Source organism: Lepisosteus oculatus, chromosome 21, assembly GCF_040954835.1.
Source record: "Lepisosteus oculatus isolate fLepOcu1 chromosome 21, fLepOcu1.hap2, whole genome shotgun sequence".
NCBI lineage: Eukaryota > Metazoa > Chordata > Actinopteri > Semionotiformes > Lepisosteidae > Lepisosteus > Lepisosteus oculatus.
In genome coordinates this window covers 16,234,751-16,257,015 of record NC_090716.1, presented here as the reverse complement: position 1 = coordinate 16,257,015, position 22,265 = coordinate 16,234,751, and the positions used below count along the sequence as shown (strand labels likewise).

The 22,265-nt window shown below is 42.4% G+C and overlaps 1 protein-coding gene across 6 annotated transcripts in view; it reads left to right on the top strand.

Moving 5' to 3' along the window:
- prr5l (proline rich 5 like) overlaps nt 1-22,265 on the top strand; it is a 32,406-nt gene that overhangs the window by 7,445 nt on the left and 2,696 nt on the right. For 2 of the 6 annotated variants that reach the window (XM_069181847.1, XM_069181849.1), the window contains exons 2-8: nt 11,940-12,123; nt 17,747-17,827; nt 18,325-18,373; nt 19,480-19,537; nt 20,741-20,832; nt 21,641-21,781; nt 22,100-22,220. In XM_069181847.1, the coding sequence (XP_069037948.1) occupies nt 12,005-12,123; nt 17,747-17,827; nt 18,325-18,373; nt 19,480-19,537; nt 20,741-20,832; nt 21,641-21,781; nt 22,100-22,220 (661 nt within the window). In that variant the 5' untranslated portion in view covers nt 11,940-12,004. Of the gene's footprint in view, nt 1-1,138; nt 2,264-5,378; nt 5,400-11,939; nt 12,124-17,746; nt 17,828-18,324; nt 18,374-19,479; nt 19,538-20,740; nt 20,833-21,640; nt 21,782-22,099; nt 22,221-22,265 lie in introns of those variants that run through there. The other 4 variants (XM_069181846.1, XM_015338118.2, XM_006642543.3 and 1 more) reach the window with 4 other exon arrangements.

The window sequence follows — 22,265 nt, the reverse complement described above, 5'->3', positions numbered from 1 at the left end:
AGTTTGCTCAAAGATTTTCTTGGGAGTCGTTATTGAATCATATCTCCTTAAAGGTCTCGGTAAACATGCTGTGTTGGATATTGGCTATTCTGCAAGCTTGCAACAGTCTTCACAAACATTACATAAACTGAAAAAAAGCACTGTTGATCTGAATACTAAAGTCTTGTCTCATCAAGAGGATAATATATAACAGAATGGATCTGGCTGAATTGCAGCAAGACATACAGACTAACTGGGTATGGGGTAGGACTCCCTGCTCAGTGCTAACTCGTTTGGGCAACTCAGTCCCATCATTAGCAGAACACGTTTTGAGGGGGCAGGGACAGGACAGCTGCCACTGTAGGAGGGATTTTCTTGAGAAACTCGCGCAATCATTCATATCGTCACAAGTTATTCATTCAGATCATTGATGTCCGTGAAAGCTTCTCAGATCTGGTGAACAAGGGGAGATGGGCTATTTATGTTAATGACTGCTCCTTGGACGACAGGGGTCAATCGGAAGCGTTTACATTTCTTGACCACCAAGATGGATTTCCAGTTGGACTCAGAGCTTGGTCTGCACAGCACAAACAGAGGCATCAAACAACAGTAATGATCAAACTGTTCGCTCCAACAGTTATCCGAACCTGTCTCCATTAATCGCACTCCTCTCTCATCTTGCAGAACAGAAACGACGGTAAAACACCAGTTCGGTGCAGTAATTACTTTTTGGGTGGCATCATCCCATTAGCTCAAGTGTGATCGCGGACAGGCTGTGACTTTCGGCCAGCTCTGTTCATATTTATCCTTTTCTATCAAACCGATTTTCAGACCATTACGTTTAACACAGTCCATATCATTTCTCTCCTTTTAGCAGAACCGAACACATTGTATGACCCCAGCCGTCCTCCAAGCCAGAGCCGAACACGCTTCTCCACTGCCTTCAGTGGTTTAACTCCATGGGAGTATCTCTCAAGCACTGGGTCTGTGGCAGATGGGGAAGGAGAGTGATTACATGCCTCATGGGAGGGCGTGTAATTTTGCCGTGCATATCAAGCACGAATGGCCTGTTTTTCTTGGGTCTATCTTAAAACTCGCTTTGGCATGTTAGTGTTTTGGAAGCACTCATTTCCTCTACTGCTCTTTGAGGGGGTGACTGATTCTGCAGCTTGCATTGCCAGCCTTACACATACTGATATGACGAGCTCACACCTAACGGCGACTACTCCGGTGTGACACCCCCGCCTCCCCAGGCCCCTCATGTGATCAGTCGAGCAGGCGCCGGGGGAGGGTGGGCAGGCGGACCGCAGTGACACGCTTGCAGGGGCCGTCAGGATGTGGGAGAAGGCCCTCGGCAGGTTCGTGCTCTTCATACGGTACAGACACTAGCTCCACGGGACTGGCCATCTGACGTATATTGACCAAGACCTCACAATTGTCACAACAGTCACACATAGTATTTCTACCAATGCTACCCGTTTCGTTTTCTTACAGAGGATTTCACAGGCTCTTTGGTTAGGCAGCACACCTGGTTATTTCTTCACAAAATAAAACGAATGATTTGAGTAGGAATCGGAACTTTTTTTCTAATGCATTTTGGTGCCCGCCTCTTGTTTTAAGCTCAAAATTTTCTCTTGTGCCTTTTTTTTACACAGATGAACAAATGCATGTGGTGAATGAAAAGCAATGCATTGTGCCTCAGCAGTGTGACTGTCTCCACAGTGGGAGATGCCTGCATAATATACTTCGACAGAGATGCTAGGGAGCGAAAATAAGCCCTCATGAATAATTAAACAGACAGCGAGACATACTTCCAAAGTTGGGTTTGGGGAGGTGGCCGGGGATCGCCGGCTGCATTTTCGACTGGTTTTAGTGAAGTTAGCCCAAAGGAGAGAAGCACGTTTGATCGCTGAAGTCACAACTAGCAGCTTCCACTTCGGTCAGTCATTGTTCAGCGCGCCGGAGTCGAGCTGCTCTCAGGGAACTTCCTCTCCACGAGTTTGTCCGCAGCGAGTCCGACGGCGTTTGGGACGGTCCTGTTTGTTGTTCAGGTCGTGTTGTGACTGTCCACGCTGGAAGAGGAACAGCAGAAACTACGAAAAGCTGCCAAAAAAAACGGATATTGTTCAGTATAATTGGTGTTGACATTTACCAGGCTGTGTCAGCGCTGCTCTCTGGCACAGATGTGAAAGGAACCCATCACGTCCCCGCTCCTGATGCCTTTTACAGGCATAACAAAAAAGGCTACGAAAAAGTGAAGATTGGAGTTGTACGTGAGAAAGCGGTAAGTTTTCCCGTTGCACTGGCGAGTTTATAGTGCTCCGTTTTTTTTAAATGCTTGTATTACAAAAATCTTACAGTAAATCCAGTTTAGTTCATGACTGCAAAGAAGGGGACACACCACGAGACCGGTCTGCCAGTAATGACTCTCTTTTCAGTGTGTGGACTTCACTTCTGCAGCAGCCTGTATGCTTGCTGATCAAACTGCTTATTATGGAGTGCTGGAATTAAACATCCTCTGACTGCACACTGTCCCGTAGTTTGCTATTTACGAGACGTGGAAGCGCAGAATTGTAACACAAAAACAACCAGTTGCCACTGTTGATAAACAACGGGGATAGACTCATCCCATTTGCGTGTTGCTTCAAGCTGGAATGAAAAGTATCAGGCCAATGGTTATCTAGACCCATTGGAACTAGAGTCTTTTTGAAAGTGAAATAACCACAGTACTGTTTATCGATGTAGTTATAGTACTGGACAGCAGCCTGTTAGATGGAATAACGTTAATCGTTTGAGCATATACAGTATAGTGTAGTTAGAGGTTGTCGAGTCACTGAGTGGTTCTATTTATGCTGATGTGTAATGTTGATTCTTGCTGTTGATGTGGAGAAATGGGGTAAATTGGGGATGCACGTTTGTAAATTATTACTGTGCAAGCCTAGAAAGTTACTAAAGCGTGTAGCTGCGTATTATGCACGTGTTTGCGGCTGATACAGTACTGTACGTGTTGGAACGATCTTGTTTTGACACTTCAAAGAAGGAAACTGTTTTGAGAGAGTGTACGGCACGTTTACCACTAAAGCTGCTTCCATAGCTAGCACCAAGCACAAGTTGCAAGTTTTATTTAGTGTAGTTATCGAAATCGTCATCTATATACAGTACATGCAGCTCAGCTCGAAGTGAGAGCTAGCCACACTGTGCGGTGTGGTCAGCCCGGCATTCTGTTAATAACGTTTCGCGGCACAAATACGAAAATAATTGAGCTAGTATTGAGTATGACATGAAGTGTTTTTAAAACTGCTTGTTTCCCTCCTTTCATGAGTCATTTGCTCTAAGTACAGGGCTGAAGTAGCTTACTAGGTGGAAACTAACTTCAACTTACTTGTGGTTATAAAGGTTATAAAGTAATACGTAACAAATTAACTGACGAGTATTCTTTGAGGTAGCGATATGAATAGAGAATTATACGGTTTTAAGACTGTTGCTTTCACACACAAGACCCCCCTACAGCTGTTGTGTCCTATATCAGTATTTCGTGTTTTACACTCTAATTACATTTCCCAATTTTGGGGAAGTCTTCTTGCAAGATAATATCATGCACTCTACACTTGCAAATACAGGAAAATCTTGCTGAAGACTGTGCAGAATACTTCTTGAAAATAATCACTGGTTTAGATGCTTAATTGGTATGCTGTAATTAGTTACTGTATAATTATACACTGAGATATAATATACTTGGATGTGCTCTCATTGACTTGGTTTCTTTTCATTAAAGTGCAACATTAAAGGGAATGGGGGAGACACTCATCAAAAGCAGTGAAGTGGACATTGTAATTCAAGTTTTTTCCCAAAGTTCCATTGCATCATGTCATCAGGATTAAACACACCAGAAGTTGTTCATGTTAAACAAATGGAATAGGAAGAGACATAAATGGTTTGAGTTATTATAAAGAAAATGGTTGTTAACTCAAAAAGTACTAACATTTAGCAGGGAAAATGTGATATTCTTTGGACTGAAAGTAAATTTTTAAAAAGGTTTTCAACTTTTGTCTTTATATGTTTGGAGGATAAATTCAATCTTAAAGTGCTTTGTTTCAGTTGTAATGTTTGTTAAATTGATTGAAGTGTTAGAGCATTTTTATACTAGTCTCAGCCTGTACCTTTTGTGGATTTATCTGATACGGTATATGATTTCACTGTTCATTCTGAAGAAGTCCTCAGGGCTGATCGTCGATAACATGTTTTAGCCCAAAGAAACTCCTTGTGTCACTTTCTCTGTCTAGTTCACACATTATTTTGATTGCTGTTGAATGTGGACTTGGTCTTGTTTCATATTGTGGACATTCTATCCCAATCAGAATGCTTAGTTCAGCACCCAAAAACTGAAGGTGAAGCAAATGCAGATTACACTTCTTGAATGTTCCAGTAGTTTGTATGAAAAATTAAAATGAGCTGTTGTCCTTTTCCTCCTCTGTTTGGTCACTTGTTGAAACGCTTCCTATGAAATTCAAGGTCTTTAAAAGGGGCACTTTTTCAACTTATACATTGAGCTGAAAAATCAGATTGCAAAATAACAAAATGCTTCCCTGAATACATGTAGTCAGTGTTTTCTGATATAGGGTGAGCTGCCTGATCTGTTTAAATTACAATCTACTATGAATAAAGGTTCCACAGTGAACTATGCACTTTTGAAATATTATATTTTGGGGAAATTAGAAGAAAAACAAGCACATTTTCCTGTTTTGTTGTTTTTTAAAACAAAAGCGGAGTTTCAGTTCAGTGTTAATTTGCATTGCAGCTACACTGCAGTCTGATGGAGATGACCTCATGAACAAGGTTATGCTTGAGTTTACTGGTTTTGAACTGAAACTTGTGGGGAAGGGAAAGGGTTCCTTCGGAGAAGCCAGGAAATGAAGTGAATGAGATGAGTTTTTCCCACTTTCCCTGTGTGAGGCTGGAGCAAGGAATCTCTGTTTAGGTGTGGAGGCCAAGTGGCTGAATGAGCAAGACTTGTACAGAACTGTGACCAGGAACAATAGAATCCATCCATCTATTTTCTACCTGCTTTCTCCAATGCAGAATTTAAGCCAACAGGCATCAGGCACAAGGCAGGATACACCCCGGTCAGGACACCAGTCCATCACAGGGCACACACACAGACACAAACGCACACACGTTTCCAAATTTTTCATTAGAATCAGAATCAAGGAGTGTTGTATCCATCGCCCTGAAGGTAAACAACATCCTCCATTTGATTTAGTGAGGAGTCAATGGAGCTGATATGGATGTCACAGAGCTTTGTATTTGCTGTTCTGATATCTCTCATGCTTGTTCTGACCTCCTCTGGTGTGTTTTCATTTGGCTGCACTGGGAGAAGAGAACTTTTCTGTGGGACCCTGAAGTCTGAGCTGACAACTCAGGTGGGTTTGGTAGACAAGTGGTTTAGCTTGAAAAATGATGTGGTGATCCTCAAACGCATTTCGGATGATGGCTGATGTTTATAAGGAAATCCCGGTTCTGTGACAGATAACTCTCCAAGTATGTGAAGAGCTGTACATCCCTCAGACGCTTACTGTGAAGCTGAATAGTGTGTGAATTTGGAGCTTGCTGGATGATTTGTGGATGTTATGTGTAAATCTGTCTTTTCAAATGCTTCTGAAAATATGTTGATTTGACAATGTAGTGTTATAGTTTTATATGCATTTAGAAAATGACCCAACCCTAAACTAATTTGTTACAACCCTTGATGCAGAGCTAGTAGTCATTTACCACCAAGATACCAGTTGCATTGAGGACTTCCTTTTCTTGACATCTGTCATCCAGTTACCTGGCAGTAGAAACAAAAGTAGAAAGAAGAAAAGCAGGGTTTCATTTGTGGAGCCTTCTTCAGGTGTGTGACAGAGACTTCATATTCATTGAGCTGCTTCCCAGATTATTAGTGTTGAGTTAGAACTTGCAGTAACTTTTCTGAATTTTCTGCCATGGGTTGCCCAAGTGTTTGCTCCCATTCTGCCTTAAAATTGCCCTAGTTAGTTTGAAAACACTTGAGACAAGACTGCTTGCAGTTAGAAATGTTATTGAAGGATCCTTAACTAAGCTCCAGTCACCAAATATGCAATGACACTACACTCAGTTGGTAGTAAAAGGATACCCATCCGAGCTTCTTAATTCCTCCCAGATGATTGAGGGGAGGGTAGATGCACAAGAGCTGTGCACAGTAAGGCTTTGTTTATTTTAATTTTCTCTGCCAAACAGCAAGGATCACAAAATACTTCTTCCAAGTTGCCAGGCAACCATGCTGAAGCAAACAAAAGGCATGGGATCTTTGTGTAGGCCTGGGAGGCAGAAAGAGTTCCATTTTATTGTGATGCTTCAAAGAAATTCCATTGGCCCTAATGACCTTGGCTGTAGAACACTTGATAGCCAAAAGAGACAGCACCTCCTTCTCTTGGGCTCTTATTGAGCAGGTAGAATTCCAGTGTTAACAGGGAAAACCGAAAGCCCTATAGGTTGTATACCAGAGTGGTCCTTCTGCCAAGTTCTCATGGCCAGTTGAACTGGTTGTGTCTTACTGTCAAAGTTCTCCCTATTGATTGCCAATGCACCAAACACCCAAAACTAAGCTTTTCTACTAGAAGGCAAAACATCTCTAAATCATCAAGTATAGGTTATGCTTCTTGATTTCTAAGGTCAATAGATGTAGTCATTCAAGCTAAACTATTGTAGCCTGTGTCTGTGACAAAGATATTTCCTCACACTGGTTATTTCCACCTGTCTACCAATTTTTTTAAAGTGCCATTGTTAGTTAAAAACAAAAGGAAGATAATACTTTAAACACTTAAATACTATAAATACTATGAACTTTTCAATTAAATGCAGTGAAGTGGATTTCTTATGAATGTGTGCATTTGTACCATTCAAAAGTTTGGAAACACTGGGGCCACAGAAAATAATTTTACCGACTCGGAGTCCCAGAGGTATTGGCGAATCAAGGGATTACAGTGGATAAAAAGAAAGAATAATATTGTTCTCTACTCTCTCCAGCTTCTTTGTAAATTATGCTTTTGTATTTTAAAGTGGAAAGAATTACTGTGTAGGTGCTTCAGGTTACTCCCAATCCAGAACATATGCATCAGAGGAGCCTGGAGGTAATATACAAGGGACCTTGCTAAGGTATTCTTGCAGCTTTGCACCGTTTTCCACCTGGAATGTGCCACTTGGTATACTGTTCCAGTAATATTCCCCAGAGAGGATTCATGTTTCCATGTCTGAAAGCTGCAGAAGCTTACTTGCTGATGGAAAAAGTGTCAAATGGGACATTACTTTACAGAAATGTTCTAAGTGCCCACCTGTCCCTTATCTGAACTCCAGTTATTCCTGGTAGGAGTCTTGGAGTAACTTAGAGCCTGTCCTGGAAACTTAAGGCAAAAGGCAAGACTACACCCTGGACTGGACACCAGTCAATCCTGGAGGACACACTGCAGCAACAGGATTATGATTCTGCTTAGAATAAGGTGTTTGGAAAGTTTATAAAAGTAGTATTCCAGGATTCTTTGAACTGAGAATATCCTTCAACTTCTTAACTCCTTTGACTGAGCTTCCTAGGAAGATTGCTGAGATAGGACTGATAAGCAGGATGTCCACGCTTTGTATTACAAACGAAGACACACAAACGGGTCTCGTCTTGACAACTCCAGCGATGACCTACGTCAATACATCTCAGTCTTCCTCCCTAGAGGGAAACAGATTTGTCAAATCACCTGTCAAATCAAGTGAGGGGCCAGAGTAATCAATCAATGAGGAACATGTCTAGAGTGGATGCAAACTATAGTTGATGACCAATCAGTGGCACATTTTGTTGGTACTGCTGAATACCAACGAATATTCACCATAGCAGCTACAAAATATGGGAGAGGGAACTTCAGGTGTTTCTCCCCATCTAAGTCTCACTTGTGAATGGTTCCTCAATCCTATATGGACATACAGAGGAAGTCGACTTCAGTGAGATGCTAAGCAGATCACTTCCCTACTGTGGCATCTCTTGGGACAAAATTCAGAGAACGCTGACGGGGAAAGGAGTCTTTCTGTTCCTCTTCCTGCGAAAATGCTCATCATAACTGTGCCTGTCCAATCAATTCTGATGAGTACACAGCACATTCAATATTCACGTTTAAACACTTGAGAATTAAGATTTTATTCCAAACAAATACTTGAAGAAAAAATTAATATGATTGTATGAGAATAATTGGAGTTTGACTTCAATAACAAAAGATTATTATTTAGTAACAATTAAATATAACTATATTTTGTAATCCCTGAGTGATTGATCAACCGTGACAGATTCATATACAGTATAGTATACATGCTTTATGCTCTTATATTGGTTTATTTGGCATGTTTTATAATTATTTAATAAAATTGTCTACTGTACTTTTTGAATCTATGTGTATGTCACTGTTTGTTCTTATTTATTGATCCCTAGGAGGTATAAGGTACTTTCTCAATTTACTGTTCCAATTTTTCAATGTGTCAGTAAATTCAAACCATCAGATCACTGCAACACACAGAAGCATGTTAGTGACATCGCTTTTCTCAGCCAACATCTCTTTGAGAGGAGGGCAGAGACCAGAGTACATGCCAAAAACTTACATGAGCACGGAGAGGACATGCAAGCTCCATGCAGAAGGACCCCCAAACTGAAATTGGGCCCATCGCCCAAGTCAGTGGTATTAAATATCACACCCCCATGGCTCCCTGTTGAAAGATCCCGGTGTGTATATATATTTAACTCTGATAATAAGCCATTTATTGTTCACCTTTATCTGACTTTGATATCAAGACTGAAGGGAAACAAGGACATATGCAATACACATTGTAGAAACCAGACCCTAAGGTCGCCTCTGTGTTACAGGATTACTGTCCTGTAATGATTTCATACATAGAGGAAATACATACAAGGAGGAAAAAGGAGAAGCAGAGGAGAGGGGAGGGGGACCCTGATGGAGTCTGTCCATTGCCTATTCTGATGCATGCAGATACAAAAAAACAGTTCAAACGTTACTCATCTCCCGGTAAAATAGGGAACTGGTTTAGTTTGAATGTGTATTGTTCTGTAATGAATTGCATGAAACAGCTGTTACTTTTTTTATAGCTACAGTACATGCACTGTACAAAATCTGACAGTGTGTAACTCTTGCAATGCCAAATATACGCACTGCTGTCTTTGCATGTCTAATTGAATCTGCGATTGGCAGAACACGAGCATGAGGTTCAGCTTTTAAAAGTTGGATGAAAATGTACTAAAATGGTTTTAAAAATCCACTCTGCTCTTCACCTGCTATGCTTGCTATGCACCTGCTATACAAAGAGTTTGAAAAGAGCCATGCATGCATTAGGGAATCTGACTGTGTCATTTTGTGCTCAGGAGTGTGGTCTCAAACTGTTTTTCCCCTTTGTAATAAAGATCTTTCATCAGCTTGCAGGAGTATAAATTCAGAAGTTGTTTGCATCCCATGGTTTTCATGGCCCTCTAACTGCCTGCTCACACTTCTCAGTGCGCTGTGTAGTCTGTGTTGACGCATGTGAAAGCGCACAGCTACATGGGTGTGTGGTGCTGTGGGTGGGCGGGAGGCTGCTCAGGCTCGCTGTGAGCTGTGAGCCCTGGCCTGACAGCAGGAGAGCGCACCGAGTGGCCCGTGTGGTGCGGTTAGCACTGAGTCAGCACTGACACACGGGCCTTTGATGTCAGAGTGCCGAGCGCCTCTTCCTGTTTATCATGCACATGTGCGCCAAGGGAGGTGGCGATAAGTCAGGGCGGTGAGGTGCTGCTCACCAGTGTGGTGGTTGGCAGGGTAAGAGGTGCTGTAGGGCTTTCACTGCATCTTTTACACAGATCACCAGCATCTGGTGGCATTTATTCAGGAGCTAACACGTAGGTGTCTAAAGACAAAATGACTGGATTCTAAACTGAAATGCAATAACTGCCACCCCCGTCATCCCTTTTTAAAAAAAAACAGTCCTTGCACCATGGAAATGATCCAATTTGAATGAATGTTGATTAAACTGATTACATTGTTTTTAGAGGGTAAACTGTAGCCTGGTTTATTTCAGCTCTCGGAAAGCCACGCATCGTGCTTCTCTTAAAGGCCTGTCCATATCAGTCCTGGTCCTGCCTTGTTTATAAGCTGCAGGCAGATTGTGAGCTGGGGTACTTGGTTATGAACAGGTTTCAGTTTTAGTTGGTTTTACAGGAAGCACTTATGCAGATTCAGTTGCAGCCTATAACAGTGCATGCTCAGTGGTTTCAGAATTACTGAGCGTACTTTCTCATGAAGAACAGGTAGCAGTTAGACTGATGAAAATTATCTTTTGAGGTTTTAAAACTGCCTCTGCCTTGAGGTGTGATATTATTTTAAGTACTTTTTCACATTCTTTGAGATGTTACTGTAATATAGGAATATTACAAATGTTCGGTTAAGTAAAACGTCGTATGGATAAAAACTGTGTGGTCTGTTATCAGCAGTTTCACCACATTGATAACGGGTGGTTCTGTTGTTCTATGCAAATATTTTTTTCATGGATAAAAGTATGTCAGTAAGCAAACCCAGTCTTGTCTGTGTAATTTAATATACTGTACTTTATTTTGCTCAGTATCACATTTTTTCTATTAGCTGCACTCTTGCAGCCATGCCTGTTTTTTGTAGACATAACCCAGAAAGGCTTTTAACTGCGGATCCAGACTCAAAAATCCCTGTGCAGTAAGAAGTAGGAACCTTTGGTCAGTGTTTTATAATAAGTTTAATTTGATTTTATATATTTTATTATATTTGTTAAATGTTTTCTTTGTGTCATCCAAAACACAATAAGATATAAATGTTTCTACATTCATTTCATTCATGTTATTCATGTCTTTACAAACATAACCCTTGTTCTTAAAATGTGTTAGAATTCCAAGACACCTAGACTCAGCAACTGTTAAGGAATTATTAATAATTGTAATTAAAACAGGACAGGAACTTCTTTGCACAAAGGGTCTTGAAAGTCTGAAACAGGCCGCCCAGCCATAATGTTGAACATGAGATCTTTGAATCATTAAGGTACTGAAAAACCAAATGAGCTTGACAGTCTGAAAGGCTGTCTTTCATTTAGAACTGTTCTTGAGTTACATGTCGTATATATAAATTACTTAACATAATCAATTTAACAGTCATGTTGCAAAGTATCATACACTGGGACTGCAAATATTTCCTTGCTCTAGAATTAAAACCATAAATACCATACCAAGAAGTAATTTCAGGGAGGAACAAGAAAACTCACTATTAGAACTGTAAAACAAGTTGTTCCTGCTAGTACTTTTTGCATTTCAGTTCTGGATTTTTCCTTTGTTTAATTCTGTTATCTGTATTTGCTTGGATTTCCATATTCAGAAAGAGATTGAGAGTCTTTATTATCCTCAAGGGGCGGTTTGTTTTATACCCATTAATTTAGTGCCACAGATCTGTTGGTTTAAAGCAGATTTCCAGTTTGCCTTTGATGCTTTATTGAATAATTGAGATTTTTGTTCATTAAACGTTCAAAATGAGATCATTTTTATTTTGCTTATTCAATAATATTTTAGGGTGCCGGAGAGGCGCAATGGTGAGCATTGCTGTAGCACTGGGGCCCTGGTTTCAATTCCAGGGGTGGTGTCTGTGTGGTGTTTGTATGTTCTCCCCGTGTTCAAGTGGGTTTCCTCCTACAATCCAAAAACCCGTTGCCTGCTGGGATAGACTCCGGCTCCCCAGCGACCCTGAATTGGATCAAGCAGTTGGAAAAAAGATGGATGGAACAATATTACAAGGACTGGAGCTGTGATTTGTAGCAATGGAGAAAGAGCTCTCTGTACCCGTCTTCCTGTTTGTGTAGCGGTTGTTCCTGAGAGGCTCGATTTCCATTCTTTCCTCTGTCTCCTGTGATCCCAGCTGGCCTGGCCTGTGTGGTCCCGGTCCCGGCTGATTTCCGCTGGCTTGCCGCCTCGTCTGAGAAGATGGGCTCCTTCCGCCGGCCCCGGCCCCGCTTCATGAGCTCCCCGGTTCTGACGGACCTGCCCCGGTTCCACGCCAGCAGCCAGGCGGTCCAGCTCAGCAACGCCACCATGTGGAACAGGTAGGAGGCCTCCACTGCTGAGCTCCCCGTGGCAGTTCTTCCAGCGGGTCTTACAGAAGTGTCACGTGAGCCACACACAACCTAGCAGCAGTATTGCATATTGAGTTGCAGCTTTTCTTGGTGGCAGAATTTTATTTTATTTAAAAAAAGAATTTATACATTATCCATCTATCCATTCTAACCACTTTATCCAATATAGGATCGCAGGAGAGCCGAAGCCTCTCCTGGCAAGACACACCCTGGGTGGGACACCAGTCCATGGCAGGCTACACACAGACACGGACACAGACACACACACTCACACTCCAATGTTCCCAGAAGCCAACTGTCCTACCAGCATGATTTTGCACTGTGGAAGGAAACCCACACAGACCTGGGGAGAACATGCAAACTCTGAAATACATTACACAGTAGGAATATGGCTTTATCAGATCAAAATACTCTCAAAACTACTGGTTCATGGATGGAGAAAAATACATTGTATTTATTAAAACCCAACTAGTAAAATCAAATATCTGTGCAGGCGGTAATTAACAAGCAAGTCAACTTTAAGTCCCCTTTGTAAAATTGCAACATAGAAGAAAGCCTGTGTCTCCATTCTTTCAGTAGGGTATTTATTGCAATTGTAATGTGAAACGCCTTTTTGTTAGCGAAAAGCATAATAGAGCTATTGTAGTCTTAGATATAAAACACAAACAGAACCTAACAGATATAATTTTGAAGCCTTTTTTAATCCATTGTTTTCCTGACAAAGGAGACAGCAGCTAATTATACAGAAGTAAAATGGAATAGTTAATCATATCCATTAACTTGCTCACACATGCTTTTTTTGTGAAGTGGTTATTTTTCAGTATGGAATCACAGACTTACAGCTGGAAGAATCTCCTTGCAGTGCATTAATAGTTGCAAAGTGACATATTCATACCTGCACTTCTGTAAATTAAATTGTTAAACAAAAAAAAAATATTTTAAAATGGATTTCTCATTTTTTATTACCGTCTTTTTTTAAAATAAAATGAGTAGGATCACAGAGAACACACAGCAGACCAGTAGTCTTGTTGTTATGCTTTTGATGGGCTGTATTTTGCCTGAAGACCAGAGATAATGCTGTTTCAGACCCAGCTGAATGACATTGGGGTCTAGTGTACCTCTCTGCTTTCGTCTTTCTGCTCAGCCAGTGCAGGAGCTCCTGCAGAGAGCCTGGGCCGTTTTCCTGGTTCTCTGACTGTGACAGGGATACCCACAGTGGTCACACGCTTGGCCCAGTGTCACCAGGACTGGTTTGAGCTGGCTGGGGTATTCTCAGCTTGGCATATGACTGTGATGGCTGGCTGGCCAGGCGCCCCGGAGCTGGTGCTGCCAGCGTGGCATGCACTGCTGTGAGCCAGCTGGGGCCCAGTGCTGGAAGACCCCCAGTGGCTTGATGACGTGTGGCTTTGCAGGAGAGTGGGCACAGTCCTCCCCCCCGGGGAGCTGGGGCTATAGTGGGGGTCCAAACTGAAGGGTGACAAACTCGGGGAGCCCCTCTGGCCCATGAACAGTTCACACTTGGCACACGTGGGTTAACGTCATCGGTTTTGAAATCTGAAGCTCTTCTGGATTTGCCTAAATAACTTCCAATTCAAAACAGCACAGACTGTCATCACACTGTCTTGTTTTCTATTTGCATAGCATGCAGTAGAACGGCATTTGTTTACAGATAAACAGTTTAGGGTCCCTTATCTCACCTGTGGGGAAATGCGATATCAGATGCTGTTACGGCCTTGCAGGGTCGTGATGTTACAGGTATTTCAAAGTGGTTCTGTAGCACACCATCCAAATCTGAGTTTTTTTTTTAAGTTCTGTGGAAATTTATTACAAAGTAAACTGAAAACCATCTGCACCCTGCTAGGTATGTGATTGTTATCCACGAATATTTCCGTTGGCTGCTGTTAAAGAAATCTCCTCTAAAGATTCACAAATCTAATTTATAGAAGTTGGACAATGACCACATTCAGTAAGCCTATGTTTTTTCAGTACCTTGTAAGAAAGCAGTAAAGGCCAGTCCAAATACTGTGAATACTGTATATCCCTGCAGTAGTTCGGTAGTCTTCGGTAATTTTTCCTGGGTTTTTTAATATTACCACATTTAAACTAAACTATGTAAACTTTAGGAAGTGGGAAAAAATTGTGGCAAATAAGGCCCAGACCGAGAAGCTACATCCAGTGGCAATGCCAGCCTGCACCCCCATGTCTACAGCAGGGGCCCACACCCTGTTCCCCCCGTGCCCTCAGTTACACACTCAGAGCCTTCGTTGACTCGGTAAGAATAAGGTCAGTGTGAAGTGTTTGTTCCCAGCTCTAAAACATGTCTGCAAGCGAAATAAAATCCCAGAGTTGTGACTAGAACCATAACACTGTTATCCCAATAATACAACCTCTTGTATCAAGCACGGCCTCAGTGATGGAATGAGGGCAGGCTGGAATGAACACCAGGGGCCGGGAATGGGGTTGGGAACCCCTGTATTACAGCCTTCGGGTCAGACGGACCCGTGTTCTAGACCCTGCCGAGCCTTGACCCTTGAGGTCGTGTTGTTGCCTCACAGGAGCAGTTGTTTGCCTCTGTGTTACTGCCACTCCCATTGTATAAAAGAGGTCAGCTCAATGGTTATTTCAGTTTATCATCGATGTTCTTCCTCTTTTTATTTCCTCTTGATCAGCTCTAAACAACATGTTTTCTCTGAACCTGTTTTCACCACGCTAAGCAGACAAAATGGTAAATAACTTTGTAAGTGAAGCATTGCACAGACACCCAGGAGGGACTGGTGCTGAGTGAAATTGTGAAATCTTAGGATTTTTTTTTTGTTTTATACATTGACTTTAGATATAACTTCAGTGGAGCAATTTCTGAATGTAGGGAACAAGAGTTTTCTAATTGAAGTGGGTGTTTCAAAGTAGTTCAGTTGCCACAGAAATGTCCTCATATGAATCCATCTAAAGCTACAGGGGACTGTCTGACAGACCTTACAGCTGTTGTTTTACCCTGTGCTGGAGTTGTGTGGGGGATCGGGTCTGGTACCCCTCATTTTGCAGCCGTCTTCCCACCCGGCACCTCCTTGTGAGGTGAAAAATGTATCATGTCCCTGTCCAATTTTAAAAAATAAATTTCAAGAAGGTTGCTATTTTATCTTATTGACTTTTTGATTACAGGTCTCCAAAAAAAGTCCTCATTTGCCCACGATGTGTGAATTCCACTAAAATAGCCTTGACATGCTAGAAAAACAAGGAACAGGATGTGAAGCGTCTCTGCTGGTGCCCTGTGCGCTCTGCCAGTGGAGACAGTCAGGAACAGAATGGGATTGAGAGGGGACAGACTTTGATCTCCAGTGTTGCTCACACAACACATTTCCTCAGAAACGAGAAGGCTGTTTGAGAAGCTAGATGAGGCTACACATCTGAACAAAAAACAAGTGTCATGCTACATATCTGCCTGTGTTTATAAAACAAGAAGGTGCTTAAATGGTAGTTTCATGAAAATAATGAAAAACATGCAAATTTTATTAGTAAAATGAACTGATCTATTTTTATCAACACGGCTACCCATGGGCTATTTTGATATCATACAGTCAGACTCAGCAACTCTGCAGACCCAATGACAGGTGTATCAGAGTGGAAGAGTTTCAAGAATAGAGTACGCTCATTAGCATCTGATTATAGGGTTTGAAATGACTAATTAAAAACATTGATGTTATGAGCATGTCACAGTTAAGTGCTTCAGTACCTCCATTGACTGTTGAACATCTGCTCTTGAGCTTTATTGTCAGCTTGATTAGTTACTAATACAGATCACACTAACAGGCTTTGAGCTTCGGCACTTTGCGATCTACAAAATAAGCAAATGGTTTTATGGTAATCGAAAATTTCCTATAACAGAAACAGAAAAGCAAAGGTGGGCAGAGCCCTGAGCAGAATTGTCCTGTTCCAATACCTGTTGATGACAGTTGGAATAGCCCACATGTTTGGTAGCTGGGAGTGCAAGAAGCAAATAACAGGAAAATAGGTCTAAACTCCTCGTCTTGCAGCCTGGCCAACAGCAAAGATTGTCACCATGCCCAACGCTGAAAGAATGTGAGCAAAGAATTCTGTTGATCCAGCTGTTTTCACAGCACTGAAATCTCCCCTTTCCGGATGGAAATGTGTCAGACACATTCTACCTCTCCACCTCCTGCCATTGCGGGGAAGGCGCCTGGACTGGCAGGATGTTCTGGGGGTTGGGGCAGACAGGGAAACGATCAGGCCTCCCAGGTGCCAGAAGGATGTGGTAGAGAATACTGAACTTTCTCCTCCTGGAGCTGAGCCGGCTCCTCTACTGGACTGTCCGGGATCGCGATCTCATCGTCGCTCTGCGGGCACCACCGCTGTGCCACGGACAGTGGGCATCGCTTTCCACTCAGTCTTCCCGAACTGAAAAAAGCTCCTGTATATACTGCTGTATACCAGAACACATCCATATAGATCTGTGAAACACTGTATTGGGCCTCATATGGTTTCTAGTTTAATGCTTTCAGTGCATGCTTTTGCAGTTTAATGCACTGTGATTTTCCTGTCTCCTTGAGTGTTTGCTTGTAGATATTATCCACACTGTTCTTGATAAAAGCCTCTTAGAAGCAACTTGGAGGCTTGGAAGCAACCCATATACTGTATGTTTTAAAAAAAGAAACCTCCTTCTTTTCCCCCTGCCTCCGCTGCATTTAATAAACATTTTTCTTGTATCGTTCATTTAAAATGGGGAACATTTATTGAGAGTGTTGGATGCCCCTTTTATGTAACATTCTGTAACCTCAATTATGATGCAGGTCATTTGAAACAGTTTTTAATACTGCATCAGGTAAACCTCATTAAAATACTGAAACTGTATTCAGCACACCAAAATCAAGGAATAGGTGATACCTCTACTGCAGCAAATAAGGACAGTTGGAACTGTAGAAGTTCAAGTATAAATGCCAAGTCTGTTTCAGTGTGATGACTGATTTCCTGGTATCCACACAAAAGAATTACGCAAAACCTGAAGCAAAATCTTATCTGATGTCTCATACACTTTGTTCCCAACTGCACTGCATGCTTGTGCAACTGAGCAGATGCTCTAGAGCACACAACAGAGTGACAGGGTACAATCAAGGAGAATGCTACATGAAGCCTCATCGCCCACTTACAATTTAGAGAATTATAATTGAACAAACGCAACCCTGTCAATTAAAATGCTTGGTCTTTGCAGGCAATGCCCAGCACCACGCAGATCAGACACAAACACAGCAGCATGTGCTAGCCTGGCCTCGTGCGTCATGTAGGCCAAGCCAATACAGGCAAGGAAGTGTCGCTGTTATACTTTTGGTCACATGACGGCAAACAGTTAAATGCTTTTTAAAAAATCTCAATCTGATATGAAAATTCTGCTGTATCGACAAGCTGGCTCAAGAAAAAGAACAAAGAACAGCTGACGAATCCTTGCAAGATACAGTGTGTCATAACAAAACCGCATATAATGACTATACAGTAGCTCGGCGAGATCCTCTGTGGGTCTTGACTTCTCCTGTCTCCTGCTCTGCAGGCTCCTCTGTCTGAAACGGTGCCTTTCTTTTGGCAGTGTCCACTCGGCCGTGATCAAGGTGTTCCAGGGTGGGGGGCTGCAGTCCAACGAGCTCTTCTCCCTGAACGAGAGCATCAGGTGAGAGAGAACCTCTTCCTCTTCCTGTCTTGCTGTGACCGTGCCAGCTTGTGCAGCTGCTTGCCAGCCTGTCAGCTGGCCTGCAGTGCTGCCCTGAGAGGAGAGAGGAGAGAAATCCTGCACTCAACAAGCTGTTTCAGTAACAAAGCAGTAAGACATACAGTAGCTTACAGGTGACCCATAAAATAAAATGGAGCTGTTTCCTTATTATTAATGTGACGTTCTGCTATTTGTGTCTGCATAGTGGCTGGTATTTTAATACATCTGACTAAGCACAGGAATCTCCAGCAGACATTTTTCTGTCCCCAATCCTTTTTTTGCTGAGAGCCACGACAGAGGTTCTTTTTCCCCATACAGTATGTGTGGTTTGGAATATCGGTCACTACTGTGTGTTACATTTTCTACAGGAGGGCTTGCTGACTTCTAGCCTTCAGCAGTGTGTCTGGTATGGATGTTTTCAGTGCCAGTGATGTTATTTGTGTTTTCTTCCTCTCCAGGTGGCTTTTGAAGACAGAGCTGGGCTCCTTCATCACTGAGTATTTTCAGGTAGTTTCTTCCTTCCAAGCGTGTTTTACAGCCATCTTCACAGCTGATCTTAAAAGCTGGCTTGATAACTGGCCGGCAATATTCTTGCGTCACTCTGAGTCACACCTTGATGTCACATCTGATGGTGTGCAGATGCATCTCCAGAAGATGAGTGGGTTGTCTGTGAACTGTAGACATCGAGGAGCAACATTCTGAGACTCAGGTTAAACTGAACAAGCAATGCCTTCCACCATGTACCCTGTCACAAATGAGTCAGACTGCTGTATGCATGGACAGGATCACTTACACATTGGTTAACATAGTTCTGTATAGCACCACACATATCATTTTCAGTGCATGCCTTTATGATTTAATACAAAATGTATGAGGATATACCTACAGTATATCCCTCTTGGTATCTTGTAGATATTGTCGACTTGTGACTCGTTACATTTTTGAGAGTTAACATATATTTATATAACATATATAATATATTTATTTCAACTTATTCCTTCCTTTCTAAACAGCTGAAGATGGACACTTTTAACTGGAATGTTCTGAACTGAATGATTAAAAAGCATTCATATCTTGCATACAACATAAAAAACTTTTTTCTTTTAAAAAAACCTGTATATTCACTGTGTTTAAAAAGAGACTCAACTCTTTTTCACCTCATTTTATTAATTGCTATTTTTTTCATTTCTAGATTCTCATACATGCTCTTTATTACTGTATTTATAGTTGTTTTTCCAAACTCCTAGACCATAAATTCAGCCCTTTTGTTCACATTACCATCCATTACCATTACTAAATGTGGACATAAAAATAATCTGCAAGGCTTTAGCTCAGAGATTGCAGTCATTGACTCCTTTGGTTTCTAAGTCTTATTAAAATTGCCAGTAACTGAATACCTTTGAAAGCGTTAAATATCTTTTTAGCACCCTATCCCAAGTTGCGGCACAACTTTTGAAAAGTCTACGTACCTAAACTAAAAACAGTGAGGATGGCAGGTAGGACTTACAGTGAGCTCTCTGTGTTTCGGGAAGAGGCAGCACTCTGCACTGATAGATAATGATGGCACCTCTGCAAGACTGATTGGAGAATCTGAAAGTCTGTTTCTTTTACAGAATCAACTCCTTAACAAAGGGCTGGTGTACATTGCAGAGAAGATCCAGCTTTATGAAGGTAATGCAGCTCCCGAAATGCTTCAGTCAGGAAGAATGAAATTCCTTCATCTTGTCTCAGTTCCAAACAAGCTGCACTTCCACATGGATGATCAATGCCTAATGCCTGGGTATAAATTGAAACCAAAAAGGCAAAAAAGCTAAATTCAGGGAAGGATACTGAGAAGAACAGATCAGGTGTGAACTTAACTGCATCACTGAAACACAAAAAAATGCTTGTCAAATCAGGGCGGTACTCTTTGACCACCCGTTCCTTACAATGTTGGTCATGCGGATAACAGCAGCTTCAAAAAGTTAAAAAAACAAGCTGGTGAGACCAGTCAGTGTTTCAGGGCTGAAGGCATTTGCTCAGTGTTAGCACCCTGGCAGTCTTCACTGCACTTTCTTTATTGCACAGAAATGTCAGTGACCACTAAATCCTGTGCTGCCACAGTCAAATCACTCGAGACCCAGGCCTGCACTTAACCTGAGATTTTCATGGAGTTTTCCATCTGCCCCCACCTTTACAAGTTGCCATTTTGAAAATATTTTCTTTTGTGTTGGTGTTTCAAAGGGAACCATGACAGGTCATTACAGGGATCAACAGTGCTATATGGGCAGTGCTCTCCTGCTCTCCTAGAGACTTCCAGGCAGGTACCTAGCTTCTAAGTCTGGCAACTGAGAGCGAATATACAAAAACAGCAGGAGCACCATAATGCTTTGATCCTGTATCACATTGTTTTCTCCAAAGCCATGGAAAACACTGTACACCAGGGGAGAGGAGTGAAAAGTTACAAACTGTAAGGGTGCTCAAATGAAATGTGACTTCAAGCTGTGGTACTGTGGTAATCCACTACAATCCCCTGCCCTACAGCTCCTTGTTGGCAAAGAGAAGTCTTACAGATTCCCACTGTGTGGCAGCTTAATCATATTCATGTTGTATGAGCTGCAGTTTCGTGCACAAGTGCTGCTTATCCACTGGAAAACTACTAAATGATATAAGGACTCAGAAACCAAATATAAAGGGTGTAAAAGGATATTTGAAGAACATTTTAAAAGACAACTTCCCAGATCTTCCCAGACCGCTCCGAGAACTTTCAGCTAGTGCTCCCCACTTCAAGGGCCAGGCGTCAAAGCCGTAGCGTCAAGTTGGATTGGTCCCTGTTTTGCCTCTCCGATGCCTGTGTGTATGAGCCTCTTTTGTCTCTGATTGTGTCGCTTGCAGGTGACAGCCAGCTTCTTATTCTTTCCGAGATGTGGGACCGCTTCTTCACAGAGATTCTGCCCACTCTGCAGGCCATCTTCTATCCAGTCCAGGTGACCGGCAGCAGTTAATGAGAAACCGAAGTATCACTCTGCTTCTGACGATAAATTGTTCCTTTCGTCTCGCTTCACAAGTTGCGCAGGATGCAAAAAACATTTTTGATATAAATGGTCAATGTGTCTTCATTACTTCAGTTCTTCTATTCGTGCTTTGCTTTCCCCTCAGTATTTGGTTTTTCAGTCAATGACCTGTTTGTATCCACCTTACAGTTGAAGAGCTAGGGGTGTGGAGGCGAGGTTAGGGTTTAGGGCTCTGAATTCCAGACCAAAAGGATGTGGGTTCAAATCCTGGGGAGAGGCTCTGACTGTACCCTTGAGCAAGATGACATACAGTACTCGGGTATCTCCAGGATAATGCTCGGATGTAAAATGGGTACAAGTAGCTTTGCATATGTGTGTGAGCCAAATAATTAACTAATATTGTACACATCTCCATTCCTCCTGGCTTTTACAGACATTTCCCCAAACTCTTTGCTGTTAGGTGTTTCGTGCACATTGTTGCACAGGGTGGTCTGTTCTGTAATTAAACAGATACTCTCCACAAGTATTTAAAACTTCCATAAGGTCTCCTGCCACTTCTCCTCATCTCGAACAGGGAAATACAGTACCTACACTTCAGAAATGATTTAACTGGCCAGTGAAATATTTGGTTCCATGGAAACTCCAGTCAAGCAGTTGCGGGTTGTTTTTCGAGCAGACGCAAGATTGTTGCTGTAGATGTCCAGGAAACTGCAAAGAGGAAGTCTGCTGTTTTCACACTGTTTTATTTCCTCATTTCCTTTCTGTGTCTGACGTGATGCAGGGCCAGGAGCTGACAGTCAGACAGATGGCTCTGCTGGGCTTCAGGGACCTTGTGCTGCTGAAGCTGCCCTTGGAGGAGCTGCTTCCCAGCGTGGAGGCCCAGACTCCCCCTGCCATCACACAGATGCTGCTTATCCTTCAGGTGAGGGGAACTGCCCGTGCGCACACGGTTTGTGTCAGAGGGCCTTAGATGGGAGAAAGGAACCGGCCTGGTCTCCCACTGGGAATCTAGCTGCTGGGGTTGTGTTTTAGTCTTTACTTTCAAAGACTAAGAGGATAAGGGTTTAACCCAGGAGGTCATTCAAGTCCCACTGCACATCTTCACACTTGTAGAGGGAACAGCCAAGCTGAATATGATATGAAAGGTGCAGGAGCTGCAGTATGGTATACTGTACAGTTTTAGCGATGCACATGAGTGAATGAATGATGATCAGTCGATTAGGTCGCTCTTCCCTTTCAGGGCACCCATGAGCCCAGCGGCCCCAGCCATGAGTACTGCCAGCTGGAGAAACTGGTGGGACTGGTGGTGTCGCCATACTTGGGAAACTACCTGGAGAAGAGCCGGGCTGCCAGCTTTCTGGGTAAGCACTGCTGCCTTTCAGCACAGATATACACAATGCTTTTTC